The sequence below is a fragment of the Ambystoma mexicanum genome, chromosome 2p, assembly GCF_040938575.1.
Source record: "Ambystoma mexicanum isolate Mex_15411 chromosome 2p, UKY_AmexF1_1, whole genome shotgun sequence".
NCBI lineage: Eukaryota > Metazoa > Chordata > Amphibia > Caudata > Ambystomatidae > Ambystoma > Ambystoma mexicanum.
This window is the reverse complement of record NC_090923.1, coordinates 1,404,198,511-1,404,225,422: the sequence shown is the minus strand read 5'-3', so window position 1 is coordinate 1,404,225,422 and position 26,912 is coordinate 1,404,198,511. Positions and strand designations below refer to the sequence as shown.

The following is a 26,912-nucleotide window of genomic DNA, read 5'->3' as shown; positions in this document are numbered from 1 at the left end:
CAAAGGTGTGAGGCCAAAAAAAGACCGTTCTGGCGGTGCCTCTCCTGGATGGCTTTTGGGATGAGGGCCTGGCGCTGATGAGAAACCCAGCCTCAGTCCTGACAAAGAGGGATGGGCAGAAGTAGTACTGGGTGCTGGAGTCTGCCACAAGTGCCTACCGTCACAGCCCTTCCTGGACTCTGTGGTCTCAACGGGAGCGAAGAAGTCTTCTAATCCCTCATCTTCAGCCTCCGTTCCCCCGAAAAGTGAGGGAAAGAAGCTGGACATGGGTAGGAAAGTAATCTACTCAGTGGCAACAAGTCAAGGCTGCAAACACACTTGCGATCCTGGCCAGATCCGACGGGGAGCTGGGGTATAAGATGGCCCCACTGCTGGAATTTCGGCCCAACAACTGGTCGAGGAGATTGACCTGCAGCTGATGCCGGAGCTAGATTGACATGCAGTAATGTTTGCGCGCCACACCTAGAAAAACTTGGCAATTCAGCCCATTGCTTATCAGTGCCTTTAACCTATCTACGAACAATTTCACCCCACCGCCTACACCTAAACTCTAACCAGCCACAACCCTATACCACAACAAACCACACACTTCGCTACAACAACAAAAGAAACCTCACATAGACTCGCACAACACACGTCTACCGAACGGAAAACACCCCAAGCCCAGTGTGTTAACCGGGTTGTGGCTGCCAACAGCACATCACTGCTCTTGCACTTTTCCTGCTTACTCCCACTAACTCACCCCCTTCCTGTTTCCGAGCCGCCAGGGGACCACTCCGTGGTGATGGTGCACAGTACAAATATCCTTAAACATTAACATACTCCACGAAGGCGAGGTGGCATCGGACCATGCCATCACTGTGGCCCTGGACATCGCAGAAACGGGGGTGTCTGCCTCCGTGGCTGTTTAAAGGCCACCAACTTCGTCGGGAGGTCCAGACAAGGGTGCTGGACCTGCCCTTCGGGGACCACCCCTTTGGAAAAACCATTGATAATCCCTGCATTCCATTAAGATCCCCTGGGCACTCATTGGCAGCATCGCCTGTCCTTGTGTGCCTCCAGCGGAAAAACTGGCAGATCGAGGCTTCGGGCAGAGGGTCCTCTTCATACAGTTAACCTGCCCGATCCATGTCCCAGGATGCCTAGAGAAGCAGTTCAAGGCTTTCGGTGGAGGTGGCCGTCATCTGTCCCAAGGCGGCACGTAATCCCCTAAATGGGATTGAACCGGCCATTATGTGGGGCTCCGGTCGGAGGCCGCCTAGCAGGCTTAGTCAGTGGGAGAAGGTCTCCACTGACCTATGGGTGCTGGACGCTCTCACCCAGAGTTCCAGCAGAAGTGTCTGCAGATGCCACTGGTGGCCCAGCAGGAGCAGCACGTCCCTCAGCTGCTGCAGGAAGTAAGGGCCATGATAAGAAAAGGGTGATGGAGCTCGTTCCAAAGCGAGACTGGGGCTCTGGAGTCTACTGCAGACACTCCTTGGTAAAGAAGACTAGGGTCTGGAGGCCCATTCTAGAATGGCAGCGTCTCAACAAAGACTTCCAAGTCCCCAAAAAATCAGGATGGTCACGTTTGAGCACATGCTCTGCCAACTGGAGGTAGGATACGTCTTGACGTTGCTGGATCTGGTGGACACTTACTTTATTGGCAGTTCCTGTGCTTCGTAGTACATGGAAGGCACTACCAGTTCAAGGCCCTTCCCTTAGGACTGAAGTCGGTGCCCAGGGTGTTCATGAAGTGCCTGGTGCCAGTGGCGGCCCATCTACAAGAGATGCATGTGTACCAGTACCACAACGACTGGATCATCCGTGCCAAGTCAAGGGAATTAGCTGTCGAGCACACGGAGGACCGTCTGGCATTCTGTCAACTTTCCAAAATCCTGCTGGATACCATCGCAGAACACGCTATTCCTGGGAGCCAGGCTCAACAATCTCCTGCCTGGCCGCCCCCTGGGATAGGGAGAATAGCAGCCATGCTGGGCTAGGTGCAGCAGCTGTTGGCACTGAAGACCGACGTGGTGCAGACCATCAAGTCGCTGCTCGGCATGTCAGCTTGCATTTACCTGATCTGACTCTGCAGTTTGCGGATGCAACCCATTCAGTAATTCCTGGATGCTGGATGCATCAAGGCTTCCGTAAGCTTCAGACAAGATGGTTCTCAAAGGAGTTCCGTCGAGCTATAAGGTGGTGGGGTGTGCACTCAACATCGCCTGGGGCACGATTTCCAGAGACCTGCACCAGGAGACGGTTACCACGATGAGACCTTGCCCTATAGCCACTATCCTTCAACGGGCGCTTGGAGGTCTCGTGGCAAAGCGCACAATCCTCCTTGTGCGTTGGGTGCAAGCGGTAGAGGGACTGGTAATGCTCATCGTCCATATAAAAGCTTTGTACAGACTTCGGGTTGCGTAATTTTTATATGGGCGTTGTTTCTTTATAATCGAGGTTACTAAGAACAATTAATGACATTTGATAATTACAATACAGACACCACACAGTGGTAGCCGTATAAGCAATCATTTGAGGGCTTTCTTGCACTCACAGGGATCACATTGCAGCCTTGTGTTTGCAATCAACACATGTATTCCCTCCAAGATGCCCCCCCCCTCCCCCCCTCTTGACCACAGGGGCCTATAGAACTATACTGGCAGTCCTTCTTTAAGGTTTATAACCTCAGACTATCGGGTTAGTGCACTTTCTATTTCAACACCACTGGGCTCTGATAGAAGTGTGCAGGCAGTCCCTCCTTGAGGTACATGATGTTGAAGCTGTGCCCTGCAGCGGTAGTTTTTCACCGCGTGAACTGACACAAGGTAAGCTTCTTTTGATTTTATGACACACGGCTACCCGACAAATAACTAGAGGGCTGACCGTCTCCTTTGGCTCTTTCTGCCCCCATGCAGGACTTGATTCACTGGTCTGGTTGACAATGCGAGCTGACACTTAAAAATAACAAATAGGAGAAAAAAAGCAAGCTGGCGTTTGGGACATGCTTTGTCAAGTAAGTGCTGAGTGTATGTAACCTCCACACTTTTTAAATTAAACCAGCACAGAACTGATATATTCCTTATCCTTTATAGATTCCATGATGCATTATGGGACATGTAGTGCCCAAATGATTACATAGCCTATGCTCACGATCAACACGCCGTGCAGGAACTTATAATTGAATTGAGGTCCACGCCAAACGGTAAATATTTTTCGAGGGGATTGGGTCCTCCGACGTATTCCATATCTATGACAGGTAATGTCCACAGCTGTGCTGCTTCGTAAAATCTTTGGCGTCTGCGCCGTCCCCGAGGACTGCCGACGTCATCCGATGTGATAAGTAGGACGCACAACACCCATAGCCTCAGTTCCGTTTTTTTCCGCGAACATGTTCGCTTCGTGAATCTCGGTATGCCTCGACTCTTTGGAGTTTGCTGTTTTCAATTCTCAGTTCGTTGAACCTGTTCGGTTTGTTGTGAAGACCTGCTTGTGGCGATGTCTTGCTCATCTTCAACTCTGCGTCCGGGCTTCAAGAACTGCGGGGACTGTGACGCCTGCCTCTGGTGCCTCGGGGAGGCCCATGAAACGGACGACTGTGTCGACTGCCAGTCGCTCACGGTAAATGCCTTGCGGGAACGCAAGGAGAAGCTGTCTGTAGGCCGGGTGTCTCGAGGGGCGACTCTCCGCGTCATCGTCAGAAGTCCGGTGGGTCTCCTTCCAGGAGTCGGTCTCGCCACTCCTCCGCCTCTTCGAGGCATTCCCGGAAGCGGCGGCATATGTTGCCTTCCCTGTCCTCTTCCGAGGACTCGGCCCGTCGGCGGGTCGCTTACCCCTCCATGCAATCGACACGGGAGGAATGGGCTTCCTTCGGGAAGCAGATGATAGCGATTCTTGAATCGCAGGGCACCGGTCCGTCCGCGCCTCCGAGTGGGGTCGGTCGGCACCGGTCGAGACACCGCTCGTACGCCTTCGGGCTCGAGTGGTCGGCACGCCTCGTGGGAGAGGTCCCGCTCGGACAAGGGTAGCTGTTCTCGCCGTGCCAGGTCCCGGTCCTCGACGCGCTCGAGACCGTGTGATCCTGTGCCGTCTTCGAAGACGACGCCTGTGGCGCCGAGGTCGTCGCCGATTTCTCTCGAGGGGGTCGTCGACGCCTAGGTTGTCGACACGCTCAGAGCTCCGGCTTCGAGGACTGTCGCCGCCGATGCTGGCGGCGCTGATGTCGACGCCTTTTCTGTCAGCGCCTTTCGAGGCGGTGGTGTCTGAGGGGCCCCGTGGCACGGGGTTTGCTCCTAGAAAGGCTATGGCTAAGGTCCGGCACTGCTTTGGTCCACAGAGGTCTTCCTCTCCCTGCCTGGAGTACATTTCAGAGGGTGATGAAGGCTCTGATGGCCTGGTGCAGTTACGGTTCCAGATGACCTTATCTCGGGTCATAGCCAATATGACCTGCGGCAGTTGCTGCATGCCAGTGGACTGGATACCTCTCCAGAGGTGTAATTTTGCAGGCCAGAGCCTGGCTCTTATGCCGATTCTTCATATCGGCGACTTATGTCTTGGGTTACCGAGTACTTGGGTTGGTCAGCTCCCCCAGGGGAGTTCGTTCAGGATGATCTCACGGACATCCTTGATCTCGGTCCACCCACTGACCCGGTTTTGCCTTTTCATATGGCTCTGCAGAGAAGGGTGGCGGCGGCTTGGACTGCCCTGGAGTCTCCCGGCAGTGGGCAAGTCTTTGTCACGAAAATACCGTCCAGCCAGTAGCGACCCCTGCTACTTGTCTAGGCACCCCACTCCGGAGAGTTTGGTGGTGCAGGCGGCTACGGCCCCGGGAAAGCAGGCGTTGTATCCTATCATCCCTCTGGATAGGGACGACCAACGTTTTGATGGCTGGGCGAAGAAAGTGTTTTCTTCAGGGGGTATGGCGCTTCAGGCGGCCAACTCCATATGTGCCTTGTCTTGTTTCACTCACTCTGTGAAACTGTGTTGCATTGGCGACTGAACATATTCCCGAAGGGGACGAACGGGATGGCTTGCTTGCTATGGTTCAGGATGGCAAGGATGCTGTGTGTGAGGCCGTTCAGTTGGGTTTGGACTAGGCGGATTGTGTCAGCCGGTCCATGGCGGCGAGCACCGTAATGCGCAGGTTCGCGTGGTTGCAGAAGTCTGGGTTTGCTCCTGATGTGCAGTCCCGGCTCCTCAACATGCCCTTTGACGGTGAACACCTTTTTGGCAGCAAGGCTGACGAGAGCCTTGAGAGGTTGCAGACCTCCAAAGCTGCAGCAAAAGTCGTTGGGCGATGCAGTTCGCCAACCTCCGCCTTTTCGTCCTAGCGGACAGCAATGGAGGGGAGGTTCCTTTCGCTATTACTCGTCCTTCTGTAAAGCGAGGGGCGCTAGCAGTCAGAGGCTATCGTAAGAGTGCCAGAGGTGGAACTAAAGGTACTCGAGGTGCAAAGGCCGCTCGGGCAGTTGCCTCGTTGCTCTCGGGCAACGCCGCAGCCGCTACCACTCGGTCATGAGGCCAGGTCTCATGGTTCACCGGTTGGGGGGGGAAGGCTGGCGCAGCATCTTGTAGAGTGGCAAGCCATTACTTCGGATGTGTGGGTTCTGGAGATCATAACCCATGGCTACTGTCTTCCTTTTCGGCAGAGGCCTCACGACAATCCACCAGGGAACCTCTCTTTGAAGTGTCTGGATCCGCTCCTTGCGCAGGAAATTCAAGCCCTGCTGGAGAAAGGCGCCATAGAACTGGTGCCTGTAGCGGAGAGGAACAAGGGATGGTATTCCCCTTATTTTTTGATTTCGAAGAAAGACGGAGGATTGAGACCCATCATGGACTTGCGCGGTTTGAACAAGCTCCCCAGGAAGGACAAGTTCAAGATGGTGACTTTCTCAAGTCCTCCAGGCCCTTCAACTTCAGGACTGGTTGGTGTCACTCGACCTCAAGGATGCTTACTTCCATGTGCCGATCCATCCCAAGCACAAGAAGTACCTGAGGTTTGCGGTTGGCGACTCGCACTTTCAGTTTCGGGTCCTGCCGTTCGGATTGACCTCCGCCTGAGGGTTTTCACCAAGCTCATGGTGGTGGCAGCGCATCTCGGGAAAGGGGATTCACGTCTACCCCTACCTGGACGATTTGGTTGATCAGGGGGAGCTCTCCCGAGCAAGTCCTGGATCATCTGTCACCTGCCACGCCCTTCACAGGCTGGGCTTCTCCCTCAATTTAAAGTACCATTTTACACCAACGCAGCGGCTCCAGTACATCGGAGCAGTGCTCGACACGTCCCTGGGGCAGTGTTTTTCTCCCCAGGTGAGGGCTCTTCACATTCAGCAGATGGTGCACAAGTTTCAGCTTGCCCAGAATCTCCCGACGTCCGAGTTCTTGAGACTGCTCGGCCTCATGGCATCCTGCATTCTTCTGGTGCCAGAGGCTCGTCTGCGGATGAGATCTTTGCAGTGGGCACTCAAGCTCCAGTGGTCTCAGTCCTCCGGCAGGATGTCGGACCCTGTTCAGGTGCCCCCCTCGGTAGCCCGGGACCTTCTGTGGTGGGCTGTCGAGGGCAATCTGATAAAGGGGGGGCCCCATTTTGGCTGCCCTGGCCGGAGGTGACTATCGTAACGGACGCATCCCTCACGGGATGGGGAGCTCATGCCAACGAGTTGAGTCAGCGGTCGTTGGTCTCCGTTGGAGCGTCCCTCCATATCAATCTGTTGGAGCTGAGGGCCGTCAGGCTAGCCCTGAAGGCTTTTCTGTCGACTGTGCACGGAAAGTGTCCTGATTCTAACGGACAACACAGTGGCCATGCACTACCTCAACAAAAAGGGGGAATGGGGGGGGGGGCAGGGTCACTTCCGTTGTGCAGGGAGGCGATGCAGCTCAAGTTCTGGACCATCCAGCAGGAAGTTTCGATCTCGGCTGTTCATCTGGCCGGAGACTACAACGAGACGGCAGACGCTCTGAGCAGGCAGAGCGCGATCTCTCACGAGTGGGAGCTGGCTCAGGAGATTCTCCTGGAGATCTTCGCCCTTTGGGGGACCCCTCAAGTGGATCTCTGCGAAGGTTTTGCTTGTGGGAATTTCCTCTAAAAGGAGCCTTAGGAGACGCGTTCGTGGTGGAGTGGTCATTCCCACTGCTGTACGTGTTTCCTCCAATCCCCGTCATCCCGCAAGTGCTGCGGATGTTACGGAGTTTCGGTTCCCGGATGATCCTCATTGCTCCGGCGTGGGCCCGGAGGACGTGGTACCCGGATCTTCTAGACTTGTCCATCTGCCCTCCATGTCGTCTTCCCTCCCGAGACGATCTGCTCTCACAGGAGGGGGGCGGGGTCAGGTTCTCCATCAAGAGGTCGGATCCCTCAATCTTCACGCTTGGTTTCTGAAAGGTTGAGGTATAAGGATTGGGACCTCCCTGAAGACGTGATGGAGGTGTTGCTCTCGGCCAGGCGGCCGGCAACTAAGTTTCTGTACCGTTGCCGTTGGAGAAAGTTCTGCGACTGGTGCAGAGTTCAGAATGTGGATCCTTTTGAATGTGACATTCCCATGGTTCTGTCTTTTTTGCTTTCTTTGGCCCACAGGGGCTTGCAAGTGGGGACCATTAAAGGTTATCTGGCGGCGCTGTCCATATTTAAACGCTCGTCTGAAGTGTTCCTATTTTAAAATTCCTTTAATTTCTCAGTTTCTGAAAGGGTTCACTAATGTGTTCCCTCTGTCACCTTTTCTGGTGCCCGGTTGGGATCTGAACCTTGTTAAGTTTCTTATGGGTGCTCCGTTTGAGCCTTTGCATTCTTGCCCTTTGAGGCTGTTGACTCTGAAAACTGTTTTTGGTTGCGGTTACATCCTCTCGCAGAGTGAATGAGTTACAGGCACTTTCAGTTAAACCACCCTTCACTGTTTCAGAGGGACAGGGTTGTCCTTAGAGTTCATCCTTCTTTTCTTCCGAAGGTGGTTTCGGACTTTCATTTGAGCCAGAAGGTTGTTCTTCCGGCGTTCTATCCACCACATCCTGGTAAGGAAGAGGAGTGGCTCCATAGGCTTGATCCTAGGAGAGCGCTGAGCTTTTATATTTCGTGCATGTCCCGGGTCAGAGTGGACGATCAACTTTTCATTGGTTACGCTGGAAAGCGTTTGGGACAAGCTGTGACGAAACAGACTTTGTCTCGTTGGATTATTTTAGCTATCTCCGAGTGTTACCGCTTGGCGGGTAAGGACCCTCCGGCTGGCTTGCGGGCCCCTTCTACCAGGGGAGTGGTTGCGTCTACTGCCCTGCAGAGGGGAGTTACTATTAGTCACATCTGTGATGCAGCCCCCTGGGCTTCAGTACATACTTTTGTACGTCACTACTCCCTCGATTCCATCAGAGGGCAAGATCTGGCCTTTGGCAAGGCAGTTCTCTATTCCGCAATTTGATTGGGCATGCTAAATTTGTATTCTAAATTTTTTTCCCACCTCCTTGCTTGGTACTGCTTTGGGAGTCTGTCATAGATATAAAATCCCCTCGAAGAACAAGTTACTTTCTTACCTGGTAACGTTCTTTTGATGGGATGGTCCGACGACGTATTCCATATCGCTCCCTCCGTGCCTTCCCCGCTGAAGAATTTCTTTTGCGATTGTAGCTTGCGTTCCGCAAGGCCTTGTGTGTCTGACTGGCATAAAACTGGTGGCACACGTTCTGGGGGAAAAAACTATAACTGAGGCTATGGGCGTCATGCGTCCTACTTATCACATCGTCGGAGGACGACCTCGGGGACGGCGCATCGACGCAGACGCCAAAGATTTTCCGAAGCAGCACAGCTGTGGACATTACCTGTCATAGATATGGAATACGTCGTCGGACCATCCCATCGAAAGAACGTTACCAGGTGAGAAAGTAACTCGTTCAACTTTGATACACCGTATCTTGATTAGTATCCCTTGAAAATTGTTTCATTGACTAAAAACATGTATTGATCTACAGCTGTTACTATTTGGACGGACTTGTCGGCCGCCATTATAAGATTGATAAGTGCAATCGCCTCACTCATCACACCAAAAGAAATCGCCATAAGGTTAGCGAATTGGCTACTTCTGTGTATTACACTCACACCACGAATACAAAGGTTTTTACTGGTATCGAGTAAATCTTATATTTGCTTCAATTTTTTATTCACTGTATAGGTGACTACCCCTACAAATGCGTCATGGTGACAGTGTAACCGCCCTCTTAACTCACTGCGTCCTGAAGACTGGTCCTGGGACACTACTGACGAGCCTTTGACTGCAACAGTGCTGCCCTTTGCCCCAGAAACACATCAGATTGTAGACGCCATTATACCATATTTGTGTATAATAGTTATGTGAATCAGTCACACTATTACTAACATCACGCTAAATAACCAATGTTGATAGATTGTAAACATTGTGATGTGAACTATAGCCATAAGTGTGAAGTGTTTTTCTCAATCTTGTCCATTACGGCTTTCATAAATGATGAACACTGTATATGGCTTTTTATGTTACTGTTATGTTTGGAGTAAATGGATTAAATTATGTTTAAGAACCTTTTGACCGTGGTGGTAGACAGAATTGTATGGAAATTCCACTGAGGATAATTTCTAAGTAGCCTTCCACTTGGGTGTGTTAGAGGTGGGTAGCTAGTGGTTAATGTACTCGCTTGTTTGATGTATCCTTCCTCATATACCAAAGCCCCCTTTACAAAAAATTGAGTAATCTTGTGTGCTCACAACATTTGTTGACCTGTCCTGAGGGCAGCCAGCCAATTCCTTAGAGGTGCATTCATGTAACTTTCCTGCCCTGCCAGACACGCTGGAGACAGAGGCGGGCTTCACCAGTGAATCCCACCAAAGACAAAACTGAGGCCAAACCTGGTTTGGCATGCAGAGCGAATCTCAAGAAGGACCTTTCCAACATGAAATGGCAAAAAGACTGGGGCTATTTTGACAAAATGGGCACCCATGGGTGCAATGCTACAGCTGCAGTGAAAATGCACAGTGGTAGGAAAAAGAAACCATTGCCACCAGCCGTTAATTGTAGGAAGGGTTAACATAAAAATGTTACATGAGAAGGTAGACTAAGGGGATACTAAGTAACCCCTCCAGTACTCTATGTAACATGGTGTGTTGGGTCTACAAAGAGAAAATGGTAATTTAAGTCAATTCCACTTTACTAATTTTGGAAACAGTAGTTTATCCAAGAGATGGTATTAGGGAGAATTCTCAAAGTTGCTTGGAGACACCCAGCAACTTTTGCTAGATTTTGAGGACTTGATTATTTTTTTTTTAACCTGGAGAGACCCTTTTTCCCCACTCATGTATTTCAAGGTGATTTTGAACACTTACGTTTGGTTGTGGAGTCTGACAAACTCCATAGGCATCTTTTACATTGTCACACAGCCCCTTCAGTGCAGTGGCACAGGGAAGTCTTTCAGATTTCCCAAAGGTTTATATACCTTCTCTTGGATAAACTGTTTCCATGAGCAGTGACGTTAAATTGGCTTTACTTTTGGACCCAGCACACTATCTTATAATTGGGTGCTGGAAGGGTTACTTAGTATCCCCTTTGTCTAGCTTCTCATGTAACAACAATGTTACCATTTCCTCAAATGGCTGGTGGCAGTGGTTTAAGTTCTGTGGGATGTAATTACCGCTGGCTGCGTTTGCAGCTGCAATAAAGCACCCATGGGTGCCATTTTTTTGTCAAGGGCCAGTTTTTCTTTTTTCGCCATTTCTTTTTGGAAAGGGCCCTCAGATTTACTCTGCACGCCAAATCTGGTTTGGTCCCTTTGTTCACTTTGCCTTTGGCGGGATTCACAAGTGAAGGCTGCATTTGGCTCCAGGGTGTCTGGTGGGGGCAGGAAGGGAAGGAGATGCCCGATTCCCTGTGCATAGTCTCCTAGGAGACCCAAATGCACTCTGTGATTGGCCGCCTGGCTGTCCGACAAGGACAGCCACCCTGCTGGGTGACTGACAGCTAGGCTGGAATGAATGAGACCTGAATAAAAGGCAAGGCTTTTGGCTTGAAGGCAGTCGAACGCTGGACGAAGGAACCGAAGAAGAACTTGAAGAGGATGCCTGCTGCAACTCCTGGACCGTTGGTTTGCCCGATGAAGCCCTGCTAAACCTCCAAATTTGCTTTGACAGAAGCCCCTACAAGGACGACTTCTCCCCTTGAGTTGGTGGGACATTCTCCCGGAGCTGGTTGCATTTCCAGAGTTGCTGCTGGAAACCGAAAGGCCAGGGAGAGGAACACCAGATTTGGCCAAGAGCTCCAGGAAGATCCTCCAGACTCCCAGGAAGCAAGACTGACCGAGCCTGAGCCGCCTCAATGGGGTTGCGGGACCCCAGAAGCAAGGAAAGCTCATCTCGACAGCCAGAAACCGCGGTGTTGCTATTTGCAGTAGTCTCGGAGCTGAAACACTGAATTGCCACTTGTTTGAAGATTGCCGGTTGCATGATGACATCCCATTGTAGTGCAGGAGTCCACAGAAGTCCTTCCTCTTATCCCCACGACTGAGGCCCAGGAACAGTGAGATCTGCAGAGCTGCACAGGAACAGAAGTATCTGCTGCACTTTTTCTTAAATCCAAAGGTACTGTAAACGTCTGAACTTGCCTCTTATTGTAAAGTTGCTTGCATATTCTACTATTCACAAGACTAACCAGCTTGTGGCCCTACATTGATTCTTTTCTTCAAAGACTTCTAAAACATTGTGCAAAGAATTTCTCTACTTTACTACCAGAAGTGCTTCAGCTCATATAGACGTTTGCCCATTGACTTTGGCTTAACCTGTTATACTGAATGACTGCTTAGGAGATGGAAAAGTATTTGCCTGCTTAAGAATATTTATCGTCTCTTGTTTGTTCGAATACCTTTTTTCCTTTGACCAATTCCTGAGGTATTTACACCTTAACAGAAATCCAAAGGATTTCCAACACTGTACTGAAGGTGCTGTCCCAATAAAAAAGATGCCTATTGAGTTTGTGACTCCAAAACCACAAACGCAGGGTTCAAATCAAAGATACGTGAGAGGGGAGGGAGGGGGGGGGGAGTCTCACTCGCTCAGGATAAAAATTATGTACTTAAGTACATCAAGAGCTGGGGGTCTCTACGATGGAAGGGAATCGACACAGAAATATCATTCTCCATAACAATGATAATTTGCTTAATGCTCGTGGCTTTGAAGTCCTTTTAGTGACCTTAGACTTCCAACAGTTATAGCTATGGGCATGGTTGCAAAAGGTAACCTTCTCAATATTGGTGAACTATGCCCTCCCTTGCCCAACGAATTGTCCTAGATGCTAATATCTACTTTTTCCGCAAACTTGTTTTATTGTTGTAGCATTCTCCTAGTGGTCTCCCATTTACACTCTCCTTAAAGTCCTCTTTCTGGCACTCCATCTTAAACTGGCCACTTTAAATCCCCACTACTACAGTAGAACAATACTGATGGCGCTCAATGCTGAAATCCATTTCCATTTGTCTACAAATCTATCTATGGTCTTGGCTCCTGCTGATCACCCTGTCAAACTGTTAGTCCTCCCTCCTAAACTTTGTCCTGCCCCCTGTTCAGCCGCTGCTTCTAACGTTCCCCTCTGACACACAAGCTATTCTGTCAAACATTTCAAGGCCCAACTTGAGCTCCATTTGTATTGGCCAGAGAAAGGGCTTTATACACCCTCACCCTCCAGAAACCTGTCCTGGCCCCACACCCATTTGGCCCTGTATGTAGGTGCTATATGTATACTAGGAGTCGTGCCATTGTGCACGTACTCTGTATCATCTGTTCTCCAGGTTATCCTTGGAGAATACCCTGTTGATGGAGAGGGTAAAACTTACACTATTTTCTACATACATCATTTATTTGGAACAACCGTTAAACTCAAATGTTCAAGCCATTCTTGTTTCCCCCCTCAAGGTGTCGGTTTGTAAGGGAAAAAGACAGAGAAAACAATGAGTACCCGGCGCTAAGCTATCCAGAGCTCTACATCTTGAAAGGCGGCTATAAGGAGTTCTTCCTCAAATGTCAGGTGAGACCTTACTTTAAAATTGGGCTGTTCACTTGGGAGCACGTATGAGTTGGCAAATTTGTTGTTTAGTTAATTGGTTATTGCAATGGTTGCCACAATTTAGCTGCCATGAGCACGGTTTTCTGTTTGTGGAGCAAGTTACTGCAGTAGGCAGTGTCCATTTATAGTATTGCAGTGTGCTGCAGCACACGTAAGCTAGGTAACCATCCACCCTACTTGCTCTGCATTGATCTCATACGACCTATCATGTAGTGAACATACACGTTAAGCCACCGCCCTTCCGGAAGATCAGAGGCCACTCTGTCGGCTCCCTCGTGTGGAGCTGGTGACCTGCACTACATCATGGACTCCCAAGCTAAGTCCTGTTGGGCCCAGCACAATTCTTCCATCTTGTGCACAGAGTGCGACTAAGTGCTCAGATTCCACCTGCCCTGCTGGGCGTTACCTTTACACATGCAGTGCTTCCCTTTGCAAACAGAGCTGGGCCGCATTGAGGCCTTTTATGCCATCCACAAAGGTGCTGTGATCCCTGATACCCTCCATCATGGCTGCCACCATGCCGACTTAAGGACCCTGTCCATTGCCTTGCTGGGTCTGTGGGTCCTCTCCTACCCCCTCTCCCCTTCAATGTGCACCCAGAGGCTGTGGCGCACACCACATGTTCCGGACACACCGAATTGATTGGAGCATCTACATTTCTCTGAAGGTCAGTCTTTCAATAACTTCATCGCTCCTCTTCCTTCACACCTGGACTCAATCCATTTCATTTGGACTCCCACTAATTTCAGCTGTGCCCACTTGCTGTTTTCATCTTGCCCAGCCTAAAATCAAATTTAGCTGTGCCATCTGCAGCCTCCTTCCTGCCCCTGTTTCTCCTCCTCGTTCTCCTGCCTACCCCACATTCTTTCCTTGCGCACTCGCCTCTTCTATCCTCCTCGTATTTGTGAATTGTCCCCTTTCTGTTCTCAACCCCATCCTCCTTTCCCCTCCACCTGCCAATTTCCTTAACTGCTTAACTACTCAGTGTAGTAATGCCCAGTAGTCTACCATTCCCGCACTCCTCTTCCTTTCTCACCCTCCCACCCCTCCATTGTTTTTCTGTTCGTGCCGCTATAAAACTGTATGATCCACCTCAATTTAGCATTGTATAGTAGCCTGTCTGTTGCTACCTGCCCTGACCCACCTTTACCCAGTTTGTGTAAGGCACTTTCAAAAACTAAGGATTGTCGTCCGACATGAGTTCTTCACTTTTCTATGTACTTTTTTGCACTTATTCTTGCACTTGCCCTTCTCTGTGCAGGCCTGTCTCATTCATAAGCCAAGAGCTCTGAATGACTGCCCCCCACCCTCCCCTTGAGCACTTTAAAACACCTCTGTATGGGCGCTAAATAAAACAAATATAATTTCTAATGTATTGTCCTCCTACTTACTCCATCTTGGCTATATTCTCCTTTGCAGCACTCTCGGAAATTAGTTTTCCCCACCCGGGGAGCTCTGTGCGTCTTGGCATCGGATCCTTGTCTGCATCTGGGCTGGATGCGACTTCTAGGTCAGCACAAATCGCATGCTCCGTGCCCTCAGTTAACTTCTGCATGCCCAGCATGCTACTTTGAGAAAGCGCCTAAAAATTCTAACCCACTTAAAAACAAATCTTTGCATTGCTTCATAAATACTTGATTAGGTAGACTCCTAAACCTTCAGTGATGCTAAAATGTTGACTAACCGCCGCCCACCCCCTGAATTACTGTGGTGCCTCTCCACCTACCACATTTTGGTGGCATGCAGGTCATGTCAAACCATGATGCCAACCCCTCAAGCCTACAAATTACCTTTGGGCTCATCTACCTCGGTCTCAGTTTGGCTCGTCAAAGTGGAGACCTGGCGATGCCCTGATCTCCACAGCTAAGAAAATGGTTTAAAAAAATGTTGCTCCCTCTAAGGACTCAACATTAATCTTCATCCAAGAAGAGAAGGATGCACTCATCCTGACGGTTTACCAGAACGGGTACGTTGTCTCTAACTGCTTCAGTGGCCAATTGGGAAGAGTTTCAATTGCAGATGATGCAGGTCTTTTGGAAGGTGGGCCCGCCAACGCTCGCCTCCAGGAAGACATCTAGCCGACTGCACCCATATCAAACGAGTGGTCGACAATATGTTGGACTTCAGTCTGCACCTGTCAACAAGGGATTTTATATCTTCCTTGAAATAATCTGAGGACCCGGTTCCCTTCAAGTTCGAACCAATGGGTCCCTATACAATCTGAGCAGTTTCAGGCTGAGGAGAGCAGAAACTACCAGATGCCTCCCCTGAGACAGATTTCACCAAGCCCACCAGAAAAGGAGATGAAAGAATGTGACCTCACATACATCCTCGACAAAGGCACAATGTTATGTTACATTATGTTCTCCAGCATGGGGTCTGGCATAGATTTGCATGCTCATGAATATTCCCTGTCAGGCTGGGAATCCTCAGTAAAAGAGGAAATCGGTTTAATTTCTGAACTGTCTTTCTCCTAACAACCAATTGCTGAGCTCTGGGTCATACTGCCGCAGCCAATGACTGCCCTCTACCAAAGCCCCTCCTCTGGCAGGCATCTTCAGATTTTTACTGCACGCTCAAGTGTTGGAAGTTCTAGTGCTTAGCTGTCGAGCGTTTACTGCATTTTTGCTTTTTGGAAGAGTTTACTCTATTTTCGGTCAATCGAGCCCCTGTGTTCCATCGATCAACCTTCAGATTAACGGGGACCCGTTTTTCAGATTCTTCAGTCTCCCTCAAGGGAGAGTTTCGTTTTCTTCAAGGCCTACACTGCGTGGATCATGGCGGACGAGAAGGATGATTCCCCCCCTCTCCAAGCTTTGTGCCAACTGCATTTTGCAGAATGTTTATATGGACAATAAGCATTGCCAGTGCGCCTACTGCTTGCACCCAATGCACAAGAGGATTGTGTTTTGTTACAAGCTTTCTAAGCGCATGTTGAAGGATCTGCGTAAGCGACTGGAAGAATGGCTGCAAGCCAAGGCCTTTGCCCCGGGTGCGTCCCAGGGCATGCCTCTCGGGTCTGGGAAAGCAAATCCTTTGTTGGACCCCCGTAGGAGGGGTGCCCTCAAAAGGCCAAGCACCACGAGTCCACTACCGTCGGGAGCGCCATTGTGGCGGGCTCATCTGTGCCCAGGGTGCGTCCAACATCTCCATCGACGGTCAGTCGCCAGTCAATGCTCAGGATCTTCACCCAAGAGGAAGCTGGACCATCCGGGCAAGCGCAAGGTGGCCCAGAGACAGCCAAGGAGAAGTCTCGAGGGGATAGAGGCTCTGACCCTAGTCCCCCTACCCCCCCTCTCCGTCCCCTGGAAGGCCAAGCAGGACAAGGCGTCCAGGACTTCCACGAAGGCAGGACAAGGGACCGGTCCTGACCATGAAGGACCAGGTACACTAGACTAAGGTTCTGCCTTCTGTCGAGGTGGTGGCATCCCTTTCGAAGGCAGTGGGGGGGCCGGTCCCACAGGGCACCCTTCCGAATGCGCAGGAGGCAGTCTTCATTCCAGCCCATGGAGAAGATGCCGGTCATCTACCTGAGATGTCCTGTTCCCCCAGATGTGAAGAAAGGGGGAGGTTGGGGCGCTGTGGAGCAGCCGGCAAAATGGCTTAGTTCCTGAGCTCTGTGCCCAGCTGTCATTAATCCGCCTTCATCCGCGGTGGTCAGCATTGTCTGTTACCTGCTTCACACTCCTTCTGCAGCTAATGCCCTGGGCTACGTCTGCGAAATTGCGAGGAAAATCTGAGTCCTCTGGCTGCCCTGTGACAGGTTTTCCTCCTGCCGAGCCGTGTGGTGGTTCCTGGGCCCGTCATCTGCGGCTGGAGACAATCACGGCGCAGAGCGGGGACCATCCGAGCTGCATGATTTAGCCCCGTGAGGCTCATCTTTCTGTGGGTGCTGTTGCAGCGTTGGGGGCTGCGCCATCTGGTGCGGGCCGACTCCTGGCTCCGCGGCCCCTGTGCCTATCCTCCCGACCCAGGCGGAGGGTTGGCCTGCTGCCGGCAGGGGCACCCCCGCGGCTCTGTCTGCATCTAGCATCAGAATATGGACTGTTCCTGTTGCGAGTAAGGAGTTGGTGGGGGTGGGGTAACGCCCATCCGAGACTCTTCGCCCTCCCTCCCCCCTATCATCTCACCTTACGGTCCTCTAGTGTGGATCTGTGCTGGCCTCATACGCTGTGCGGGCGCACCTCGCCCCCTCCGGCTGCCTGGACTTCGCTGCTCACCTGGGGAGCGCTGGTTGCTCAACCTGCCTGCTCCCTGGACCCTTCCTGGCCGTTGGGGAGCCCATGTCCCCTCGGAGGCTGGCCTGAGCTTTGTGGAGCCCCTGCCCTGAGGGCGCCGTTTCCATCGTTGGCACTCCCTCTGGGCGCCTTGGCCTCGGCTCCCTTACACTTTTGCCGGTATCAAGATTGTTAGGATGCTGCCTTCCAAGACAATTAACCTCATGTACTAGCTATATCTCTGGGTCCCCAACTTCTGTAAAAGCACTGCCTGGACCCCTGTGACGTATCTGCACCTACATCTGGCTCAGCCCCCAGGTCGCTAGGACGCTTTTACTGTCTGGCTGGTCGGCGCCGGACTGTCACCACCAGTCATTGAAGCCCTCTACCAGGATTGCCTCTGCATACATACTGTACTTTGTGTGGCTGCATATTTTTACCTTGCACCAGGGGGTCCTGTGTCTCACCCGCCTCAGTTCATAATCAACCAACTGCCCAGGACATGCACCCCATGATCCCAGCCCCTGAGCTAACTGGCACTCCCCACTTGTCTGGGCCCCCGTCGCCTGAATTAATAGCCTGCAGCATAACGTCCCACCCCCACCCCCTCCCCATGAACCTGCATCATGGTCTGCCCAGGTCAGATTAGGGTGGGGGCTCATCCTTAAATCAGGACGACATGGATCCTACTGCAGCCCCCCTCAGCCCGACCTTGTGCTGATGATGGAATCTATGGCAAAGAATTTCACCTCATTTAACGAGAAACTTGACCTAAACGCCAATGTGGCCTCTCTGTGTACCAAGTTGGATCACCACGGCGCCAGGATAACTGAGGTGGAGACCAGGATTGGGACCAATGGGGACGAGGTGCATGCCCTACAGACCACTGTTGTGGAACCAAAGTGCGATATGAAACAAGTGAAGGCCAAATGTGACGACTTGGAATAAAGGTCTCGCAGGAACAATATCTGCATCGTGGGAGTTCCGGCATCCGCCCTTCAGGGCAAAATGGAACTGGCCATCAAATCGCCTCAAGGACATCTTGGATACCTCTCATTTCTCCCCATTCTTCGTGGTCGAGCATGCTCACAGGGCCCTGGCTTCCCGCCCCAAGCCTGGCGATTTCCCCAGACCGATAATTGCCAGGATCCTCGGCTACAGGGACAGATATCGCATACTGCGGCTGGCTCGAGAGAAAGAGCCGAGACTAGGTTTGCAGATCAGGGTCTAACCGGACTTCAGTGGCGGTCCAGATGGAGCGCAGGCAGTTCAATGGTGTGAAAAAGTTGCTAAAAGAAAGGAATATTGAATATGCAATGCTCTTCCCGGCACGCTTGAAGTTCACCTTCTGTAATAAACTCTACTTCTTTACGGTCCCAGATGAAGCTGTGAAATTCATAGAAGCGCAGATCCCACTTCGTGGCCCGCGGGAATGACCAAATGGACAACGACTAAGTGTTTGATACGGGCCATCCCGAGACGCGCTCATATCCTCCGTCAGATCGGACTTAGGCTGGCTCCCGGTAAAACAAAGAATTGCCCTGAAAACCCTAGCTTTGACCCAAATGTCTGAGCAACAACGCCCCACCCTACCTGTCTGCTCGCTTCTCATGCCACACCTCCACTCGACCTACCGGAGCAGCCCAAACTCACAGCCTCATCGTGCCTAGATGCAAACTCCAAAAAGCTGGTGGGGTGAGCTTCCCCGTCCTGGCCTCCAAACTCTGGAACACCCTGCCCACACCTATCAGAATTGAACCATCATTCCACTCCAAGAACAATGATAAAACATGGCTGCTCTCCCAAGACTCATGAGACCTTGACACAGTCCAGACTCCATGTGGGGTACAGGACTGTACATACATTTTCTCTCTGCTCTGTCCCTGTATTATACACTGTTGATGGTACCCTTCGGTGCATGTATATATGCTGTATATTTTTGTAACTCACTGTCTACTGCTTTTGTAACATGTTTAAGAGTATGCGCCCGGTTGCCCCTGGGCCTGTTTTTTTGCGCTTTATTAATCAAATCAATGACCTAGCCAACCGGCCGGAACCATGCTCATTGCCTACAGATCATCACTACCCCCTGGTCCGTTAGCATGTTTTCTCATCAAGCCCAAAGCTCTATAGATTGTGATCATCCTAGCTGTGGCGGCTACTGCCCTGCTCCCTACTATCATCACTGCACTGCTGGATGGAATAACCGGGGTTCTCGCCTCGCCGCAGGCTTCCCATTGCTATTCATGTTGTACTCATTGTTACTTTCCTCTTTGGTTGAAATGCATGATAATGTCACTACTGCAATTGGGATAGAACTGACCGCTACATTCTGGTGCTGCTTGCACCAAGTTACAAGCTAGGCTGGATACACTGCAGCAGTGACCCCCCACCCCTCCATTGTAGCTGCAATGGCCAAAGTGGCGTTCTGGTATTTGTGTTGCCCCTGTTGGGCGGGAGGGCTTTTGTGGCCTAGTCGAAACAGCCACACAGGTGCCCTTAGTTTGGGTGGGTGTTACTACACTGCTGATTGGGGGAGGGCAGTGAGGGTGGGGGTGGTAGAGTTGAGGGTTATGAAAATGGCAGGAGAGGGGCGGCTTTGGCTGCGAGATGGCACGGCGGTGTGGGTGGCGCTGAGGGGTGTTGATTTCCATGTTTGGTATGTCCCATAATGGTATGCCATGTCTATTACATTGATGACATGGAACGTCTGGGGGCTGAGCAATTTTACCAAAGCCTGGAGGATAACCGCATATGCCCAAAGACACAGTATCAAAATACTCCTCCAAGAAACACTCTGGTATGTCTTGCAACGTGTTTGGCGGCTTCCTGGGGTTCCAATAGGTTCTACACCAAATTCTCCACCCAATCCAGGGGAGTGCTCACCCTAGTCCACAAGTCGCTTGAAATTTCGTTGCGCACTAGTTATATAGATGTGGGGGGCAGATATGTGATCCTACATTGTCTTGTGGCCAATACTGAATGTTAACTGGTGAACATTGATGCACCTGAGTTCTTTGATGAAATAGCTGCCCTGCTTACGAAATACATTGACATCCCAATTATATGGGGGGTTGGGGGCATGAACCTAATCTTAGACAATGTCCTTGACGGATCTGGTGTGGCTTGCTGGGCTGCTTCCCGGGCTGCTACTCAATTGCGCACGCACATGGACACACTGGGGCTTTGTGATGTGTGGAGAGGTCTCTACACGAACACGAGAGGCTATACTTTCTACTCTTCTGTGCACCATGGCTTTTCCAGGATCGACCTATTCCTCGCTTCGACTGGGATTTTGGGAGGTATTACAGGTGTACAGCTGCTGGCACGCACACTCTCAGACCACTCCCCGGTGACGTTGCACATCAGACTGGGCCGGGACATGCCGACCCATTCTGCCTGGCGCTTCAAGTCAGAGGCTTTGCGGGATATAGTCTTCAATGCTGAGGTCCTTTCTGACATTAACACCTTTTTTGACTAACAAACGTCATGACGCAACTGATGGAACCCGCTGGGAGGCATTCAAAGTTTTATCAGAGGTATGTGCATCTCCAGGAATCCGGAGCCCTAAAGGATATAAACAGCCTGCAGCACTCCGAAACTAAACTCAAAGAACTTGAGCAGCTCTAAATCTCTTCACCTACCCCAGCCAATCTAGCGCAGATTAGATCGGAGCTTGAGGCCTTTGAGTCCCATGCCCTTCGAAAGGTACTATGCTCGACCTCGAGCTGTGCGTAAGTACGGAGAGGGGGACAGACCAGGGTGGACCCTGGCCAGGTTAGTCCGATTGGGCGGGGACAGATCCCGTATTGATAGCATCCTAGACCCGGAGGGTGTATGACACTGGTCGGACCAACATATCCTTGAAACATTTGCAAAATTCTATGCAGCCCTCTACTGCCCCCAACGATAACATAGTGCTCGAGATCTGGACCTCCTCCTATTCCCTCGGAGATTACGGAGGCTATTTCCAACTTTCCGAAGGGTATGGCTCCTGGCCCTGATGGGCTCACCTCAGAATTTTATCAAGAGCACGTTGCGCTTCTGGCCCCGAAAAAGTCTGGTCTGAATCGCTTCATCTGGATTCTCTCCCCAATCCCTGCGAGAGTCTCTTATTACGGTGCTCCCCAAGCAGGGTAAGCCCCTGGACGACTGGATCCTATAGGCCCCTATCGCTAATAAATACAGATACCAAAATATTTGCCACGGTAATAGCAAACAGGTTCCTCCCCATAATGTCATACTTGGTCCACCCGGACCAAAGCGGGTTTGTTCCCGGGCGATCCACAGCCCTGAATATACGTCGGCTCTTCAATGTCTTGTCCAGAATTGACCCTGCAGCTAATGCGGTTGTGGTCACCCTGGATGCCCAAAAGGCATTTGACATGGTGTCCTGGCAAAATGTGGGCTGTTTTGATGAAGAGTGGAATCGGCCCATGCATGATATCCTACATTAAGCTGCTATATACAAACCCTACGGCTAAAGTTCTGGTCAACTCTACATCAGCCCCCTTCTCGCTCCACAGGGGGACACGCCAGGGATGTCCGTTTTCTCAGATTCTGTTCGCGCTAGCTATTGTGCCCATGGCTGACCCGCAAGGGTATTAGTTTGCGCGACGCACCATAAATAATATCGCTATATGTGGATGACGTCCTCCTCTGTTGGAGATCCCTTTGTACACCTAGACCCGATCGTCCTCAATATAACTAAGATTGGCACATTCTCAGGATTTATTATAAACTATTCTAAATCTGAGATTTCCCCCCTCACCAACCGACATGCTGTGATGGTCCCCGGAGGGCATCGGATTCCTCGGGGGTTCAGGTATCCGTCTCGTTTCTCACTACTCGCTGACAATTATACTTCCACGGCGCAATTAGTGGAGACCAAAATGGCATAGTGGCGCAATCTCCCGCTCTATCGGGCAGGCTGGCCCTTATCAAAATAATAGTCCCCAAGCTTCTTTACATCTTTGCAAATGTCCCGATATGGCCGGGGAAACACTACTTCACCAAGTTGCATTCTACATGCGCCCAATTACTATGGCATTCCGGAGCGGTCTGTAAGAAGTAGCTACACATGACCTTGCCTTACAGGGGGGGTTGGGAGGGGGGGGGCGCTTCGGTGTGCCTGACCTCACTCGCTACTGGACTGCTGCACAGGCCCAACATGCCACACAGGCCCAAGATGCCACACATTGGTATAAACCTTCTGATTTTCCCCCCCCCCCCCCCCCCCACGTGAAACTTGAGAAACTTGCAAGTGAGGAAGTGAATATCATGCTTTTAATCCTTTATCGTACCTACCGCCCTGATGCCCCAGCGTATCCCATGGCTACTACGGTCATGGCATTGAGGCGATTACTGCATCTCAGTCTGAACGCCACCCATACTAGAAGTGGTTACTCATCAGGTACTTTCCGGGCCTTGCTCCCACACGCGACGGGCTCCTTGTGCGACACTGGGTCGCTCTGGGATACCTGCCGTTGTCAGATTTATACCCCGATTGTGAATTATTCACCCCGCAGTCAAAGTCGACACTTGCACCGCAGAAGCCGCGCGGCGCCTGGGGCTCTGAGCTGGGATTGAACACATTTTGCCACACATTTTGCCACACATTTTGCCACACATTTTGCCACACACAGGGTCTCCCTTAACTCTAGATTCAGATGCATGCAATACAAGCTACTTAACCATCTCCATTATACACCTAACGGAGTGGGGAGGTTCGCACGGGCCCGGTCCCACGCATGCCCAAGATGCAGTGACAGAGGCGGATCACACCTATGGTCTGGTCCTGCAGAGTGCTGGCCCCGTTCTGGGGAGCTGTGACTCAAGCTCTTTCAGATGCGAGCAAGATTACAACTCTCTTCCCACTAACTCGTGCCCGGAAAATGTTTGGACGGACTCTTGTAGCTACCTTAAAAATAATGATTTGGAATTGCTCTCTTCTCCAATATAGGATGTAGGGCCTGATTTATGATATTGGTTGTGTGGAACTGTTATACTTCATTTTCTCCCAGCGTAAAACCCTCAAATGCGCTACTTAATCAGCTTGTGTAATGCCAACTGCTGTCGTGCTGAATTGTCTGCCTGTTGCTATCTCTTGCCAATAAAGTTTAAAAAAAGGTGAGGTCCTCCAGGGCACAGATATCTCCTTGTCATGATTCCTGCCCCTCATGTCCCTAGCCCTCCAAGATGTCAGGCTGGAGCCAGGCCACGGTCACCTACATGGCCCTCGAGGGCCTCTCCATCCCTCCAAAGACCCACTTGGAGTCAGACTTGGCGCTTGTGGCACCAGACTCACTCCTGTAGGATAACATTGGGGATTTGACTTGTAGTGAATTGATGGGGACAAGATGGATGCCCCCACATGTTTTGATTCCCAGAACTGCATGTGCGGTCTAGTCTTTTGGGTGTGGTTCGGCCCAGAGACACCTGGGATCCCCAGAGACCATTTAAGCCACGCCCAGGCTGAGAAACATGCTTTGCGTTTTCTGCACCTGCAGCGTGACACTCGCCATATTCTGATCGGTCACCAGTAGGCCTGCATCTTTCTTCTGCGCTCAGCTCCTGCAAGAACACTGTTGGGAACAGCCTTACCTTGCGGCGCTCCTGCTCTTCATTCATCGCTCCTTCTGTTCTGCGGGCTTCTTCGGCGGTGTCATTCCTGGCACGCCGCTTCCTAAGGGATAAGAACAGAAAAAAAGGCATTCGTAAGCATTCAGCAAATCTTCGCTTATTTTTAAAGAATGTACGAGCTTCAAACGCTTACCTGAATCACAACTGGTCTGGGGGAACTCGGTCTCCGGAACTTCTCATCCATCTGCAAGAGGGAAAAGACACTCCAGGTTAGCGTGGAAACATCTAGAGGCGCCGCATACCGTGCTTGCTCACCGCATTTCTTCTTCATAACCGGCATCCACGCTGAAAACGTTGCTGCAACTAAAAGACAGAGGAAAAAGAACTCTGTTCAATACAAATACGAAAGGGTTGCATCGCACATCACGCTCACTCACCTTTAGCGCTACTCATCTCAGCAGCACGTCGCCATCCCCGGACGCTGGCCATCATCTAAGAAAGGAAAGGAACAAAGTTAGAGAACTGTTCAAAAGACTCATTATACTTACCTGTCGGACTCTGGCCAGTGAAGTAACTAGGCAGCAACGAGCCTGCATCAATCAACGCGCCCCCTGCGCTGAAAGCAGGACGGAGAGCACACTTTCCAAGAAAACAAGGTGAGCTGTGGATCAAAGGGAAGAGTTGGACCTCGGGGAAGGGGTTCAAGCACACAGACAATAGGAGTTAAACTCTACCAATCCTGTGCTTCAGGCCTAGTCTCCAGTCGAGTAGACTCCAGGGAAGGGTTCGAGGTTGTAAGAGGTCAGAACAGGCTGAGTGACGTCCCTGTGGATACCAGGTGAGCGTTGCACTCCTCCAAGGAAGAGATCGGCTACCATCTGACCATCCATGAGGGCGATGGCGACAAGGGAATGTCGGAGCTGTGCACTATGATGACACTGTCGAGGAAGGCGACTGAGGACAGCAGGACGACTTGGGCCTTGGCTCTCCTCCTGCCCCACAGCTTCCTATTTGCCTGACTCCCCAGCTGCCCCAGAAAGACCTCAGTGGACATTCTCTCTACTCTGCATACACTGGTATCCGAGATACAGAGGAGGATGCTGGTTACGCCGACGGCCCCTCCTGCAGCTCCTATGCCGGCCGACAGTCTGGTGACAGGAGAACCGCCGACTAAGAGGAAGTCACCCACTGCCTCCTTGCCACCCTTCTCTGCCCTCTCCTCCGCTGAGGGATGATATGGATCCTGACACGGCGATGACGGGCACGGACGACAGTGGGGATGGGAGACCTCCAGTCGCCGCCTCACAGATCCTCCCCACCAGATGAGATGGGCTTGTTCCATGCGTTCTCCAGGGCTTCAGAGTTTCAGCTCGCACCAGAGGGCTTCTTATACCAGCGAGGTGAAGAGAGAGACCATCCTTTCAGTCCAACTCTGGATGACATTTGGAACGAAGGCCTGTCTCTCATGAAGAATCCTTCCACGACCCCAACAAAGAGGACCGCCTCGAAGAAATTGTCAGGGTCCCATACTATTCATGCTTAAGACATTCACGCTTCAGACACTCTTCCCTGGAGGGGTGGTTTGTATAGATATTTGGCTGCTAACTAAAGGGAGTGATTGGTGGTGGAAATGGCTCAGGCAGTGATTGAGATTTTTCCTTAATGCAATTCTCAGGAAGCCTTTGTTTGCACAGGGCAAGATGGGGGGGGGGGCTCAGAACTGAAGCATTGATTGGCTGGGGCAGGGAGTGAGGTAGTTTAGAATTCTTGAAGGAGTTCTTGACTGCCTTTCATCCTAGTTAACAGAGCAGGTTGCAGCTTTAGTAGCTCCAGTAACCAGAGACATAAATCCAGAGATTTATGATAAACCTTGCATCTGAAGAGACTGTAGGACAAATCTCCTGTGAAGCTAGTGGGTCTTGGGAGTAATTCCTTAAATAACTGGAGAGTAGTGGAGGTCCAAGAGAAACAATCAGAAGGCTAAGTGAACTCCAGTTTTCTATTAGTACAGAAGAAACATTATGAATATTTTAACTTATTGAATTAGAAGCGGTAAATTCAGGCTGCATTTTTAGCGTCTATGCTTGTACTTAATGACATTTTGACAAGGAAAGACTGTTTAAGGCAGCTCACCAATGTAAATACTAACATTTGCATGTGGGTAACTAGAAAGTGTTGCTAACTATAAACTAATATTAACTTCGAATCCAGCAGCGCTCATGTCAAAAGTAATTAAGTTTTGTTTTTTCATGTTTTATGCGAGGAGTTCCCGTGGGGGCCAAGTGAGGAAAGGACCCATTGAGTTGCCATGCACGCATGCGCAGAGCGCTGTGACCCGCTTCAGTTACTCAGGCGGCGCACGATCCTGTGACCCGTGTCACGTTCAGTGCGGCGAGTTAGGCTTGTGCTATAACTTTTATCTGCATAGGAGGAACTATTCAACAAGCCGTAATAATAAAAGGGCAACTCTCCGTTCCATCTTAGTGCAGCGCTGTAATTTGAGACCCAGTTCTGAGAAGCAAAGACTCCACTAACAAGTTATCAGGAGACGGGACTTAACTCTTAGTGTCTCGTGTTTGAATCCAGCCTGGGAACATAACATAATATATATATTCCTGAAGTAAAAGGATAGAGCATATTTAAAAGTGGACATTTCAGTGGCTGGAAGAGACTCTGCGAGCCAAGCAGGAACATATTAAAGGTTTACAAGCTGACATTCTTTCAAATCTTCAAAACATAAGAGGCCTATCGGCATAGGCAGCAGTTATGGAGTGAGGATTTGGAGGTGAAGTTAGTCACTGGAGGGAAGTAAGAGGCTAAAGCAATGTGTGTAATAGTTTGCTATGTATCTTCTGCACTACCCAGTCCAGAGGTGATCAGGTTCAGAACTCTAGACCTTGTAGAAACCTGCATTTGTTTTTTTCTCCACTTCCCCTTTCCTCTTGAGTTTGCGAGGTTGGTAGTTTTGAATCAAGGACTGCTGGATTGGCAGGCTAAGGGGCTCTGGTGGGCTGTCGTCACTCCTGCAGGAACTCAGAGGCTGGACCTGGCAGAAATACAGGGTGCTGGACTC

General features: G+C 50.9%; 1 protein-coding gene across 7 annotated transcripts in view; it reads left to right on the top strand.

Annotated features, from left to right (window-relative positions):
• Nucleotides 1-26,912, top strand: part of CDC25A (cell division cycle 25A) — a 137,004-nt gene that overhangs the window by 94,806 nt on the left and 15,286 nt on the right. For all 7 annotated transcript variants that reach the window (XM_069645882.1, XM_069645881.1, XM_069645879.1 and 4 more), the window contains one exon: nucleotides 12,890-13,001. In XM_069645882.1, the coding sequence (XP_069501983.1) occupies nucleotides 12,890-13,001 (112 nt within the window). The remainder of the gene's footprint in view (nucleotides 1-12,889; nucleotides 13,002-26,912) is intronic.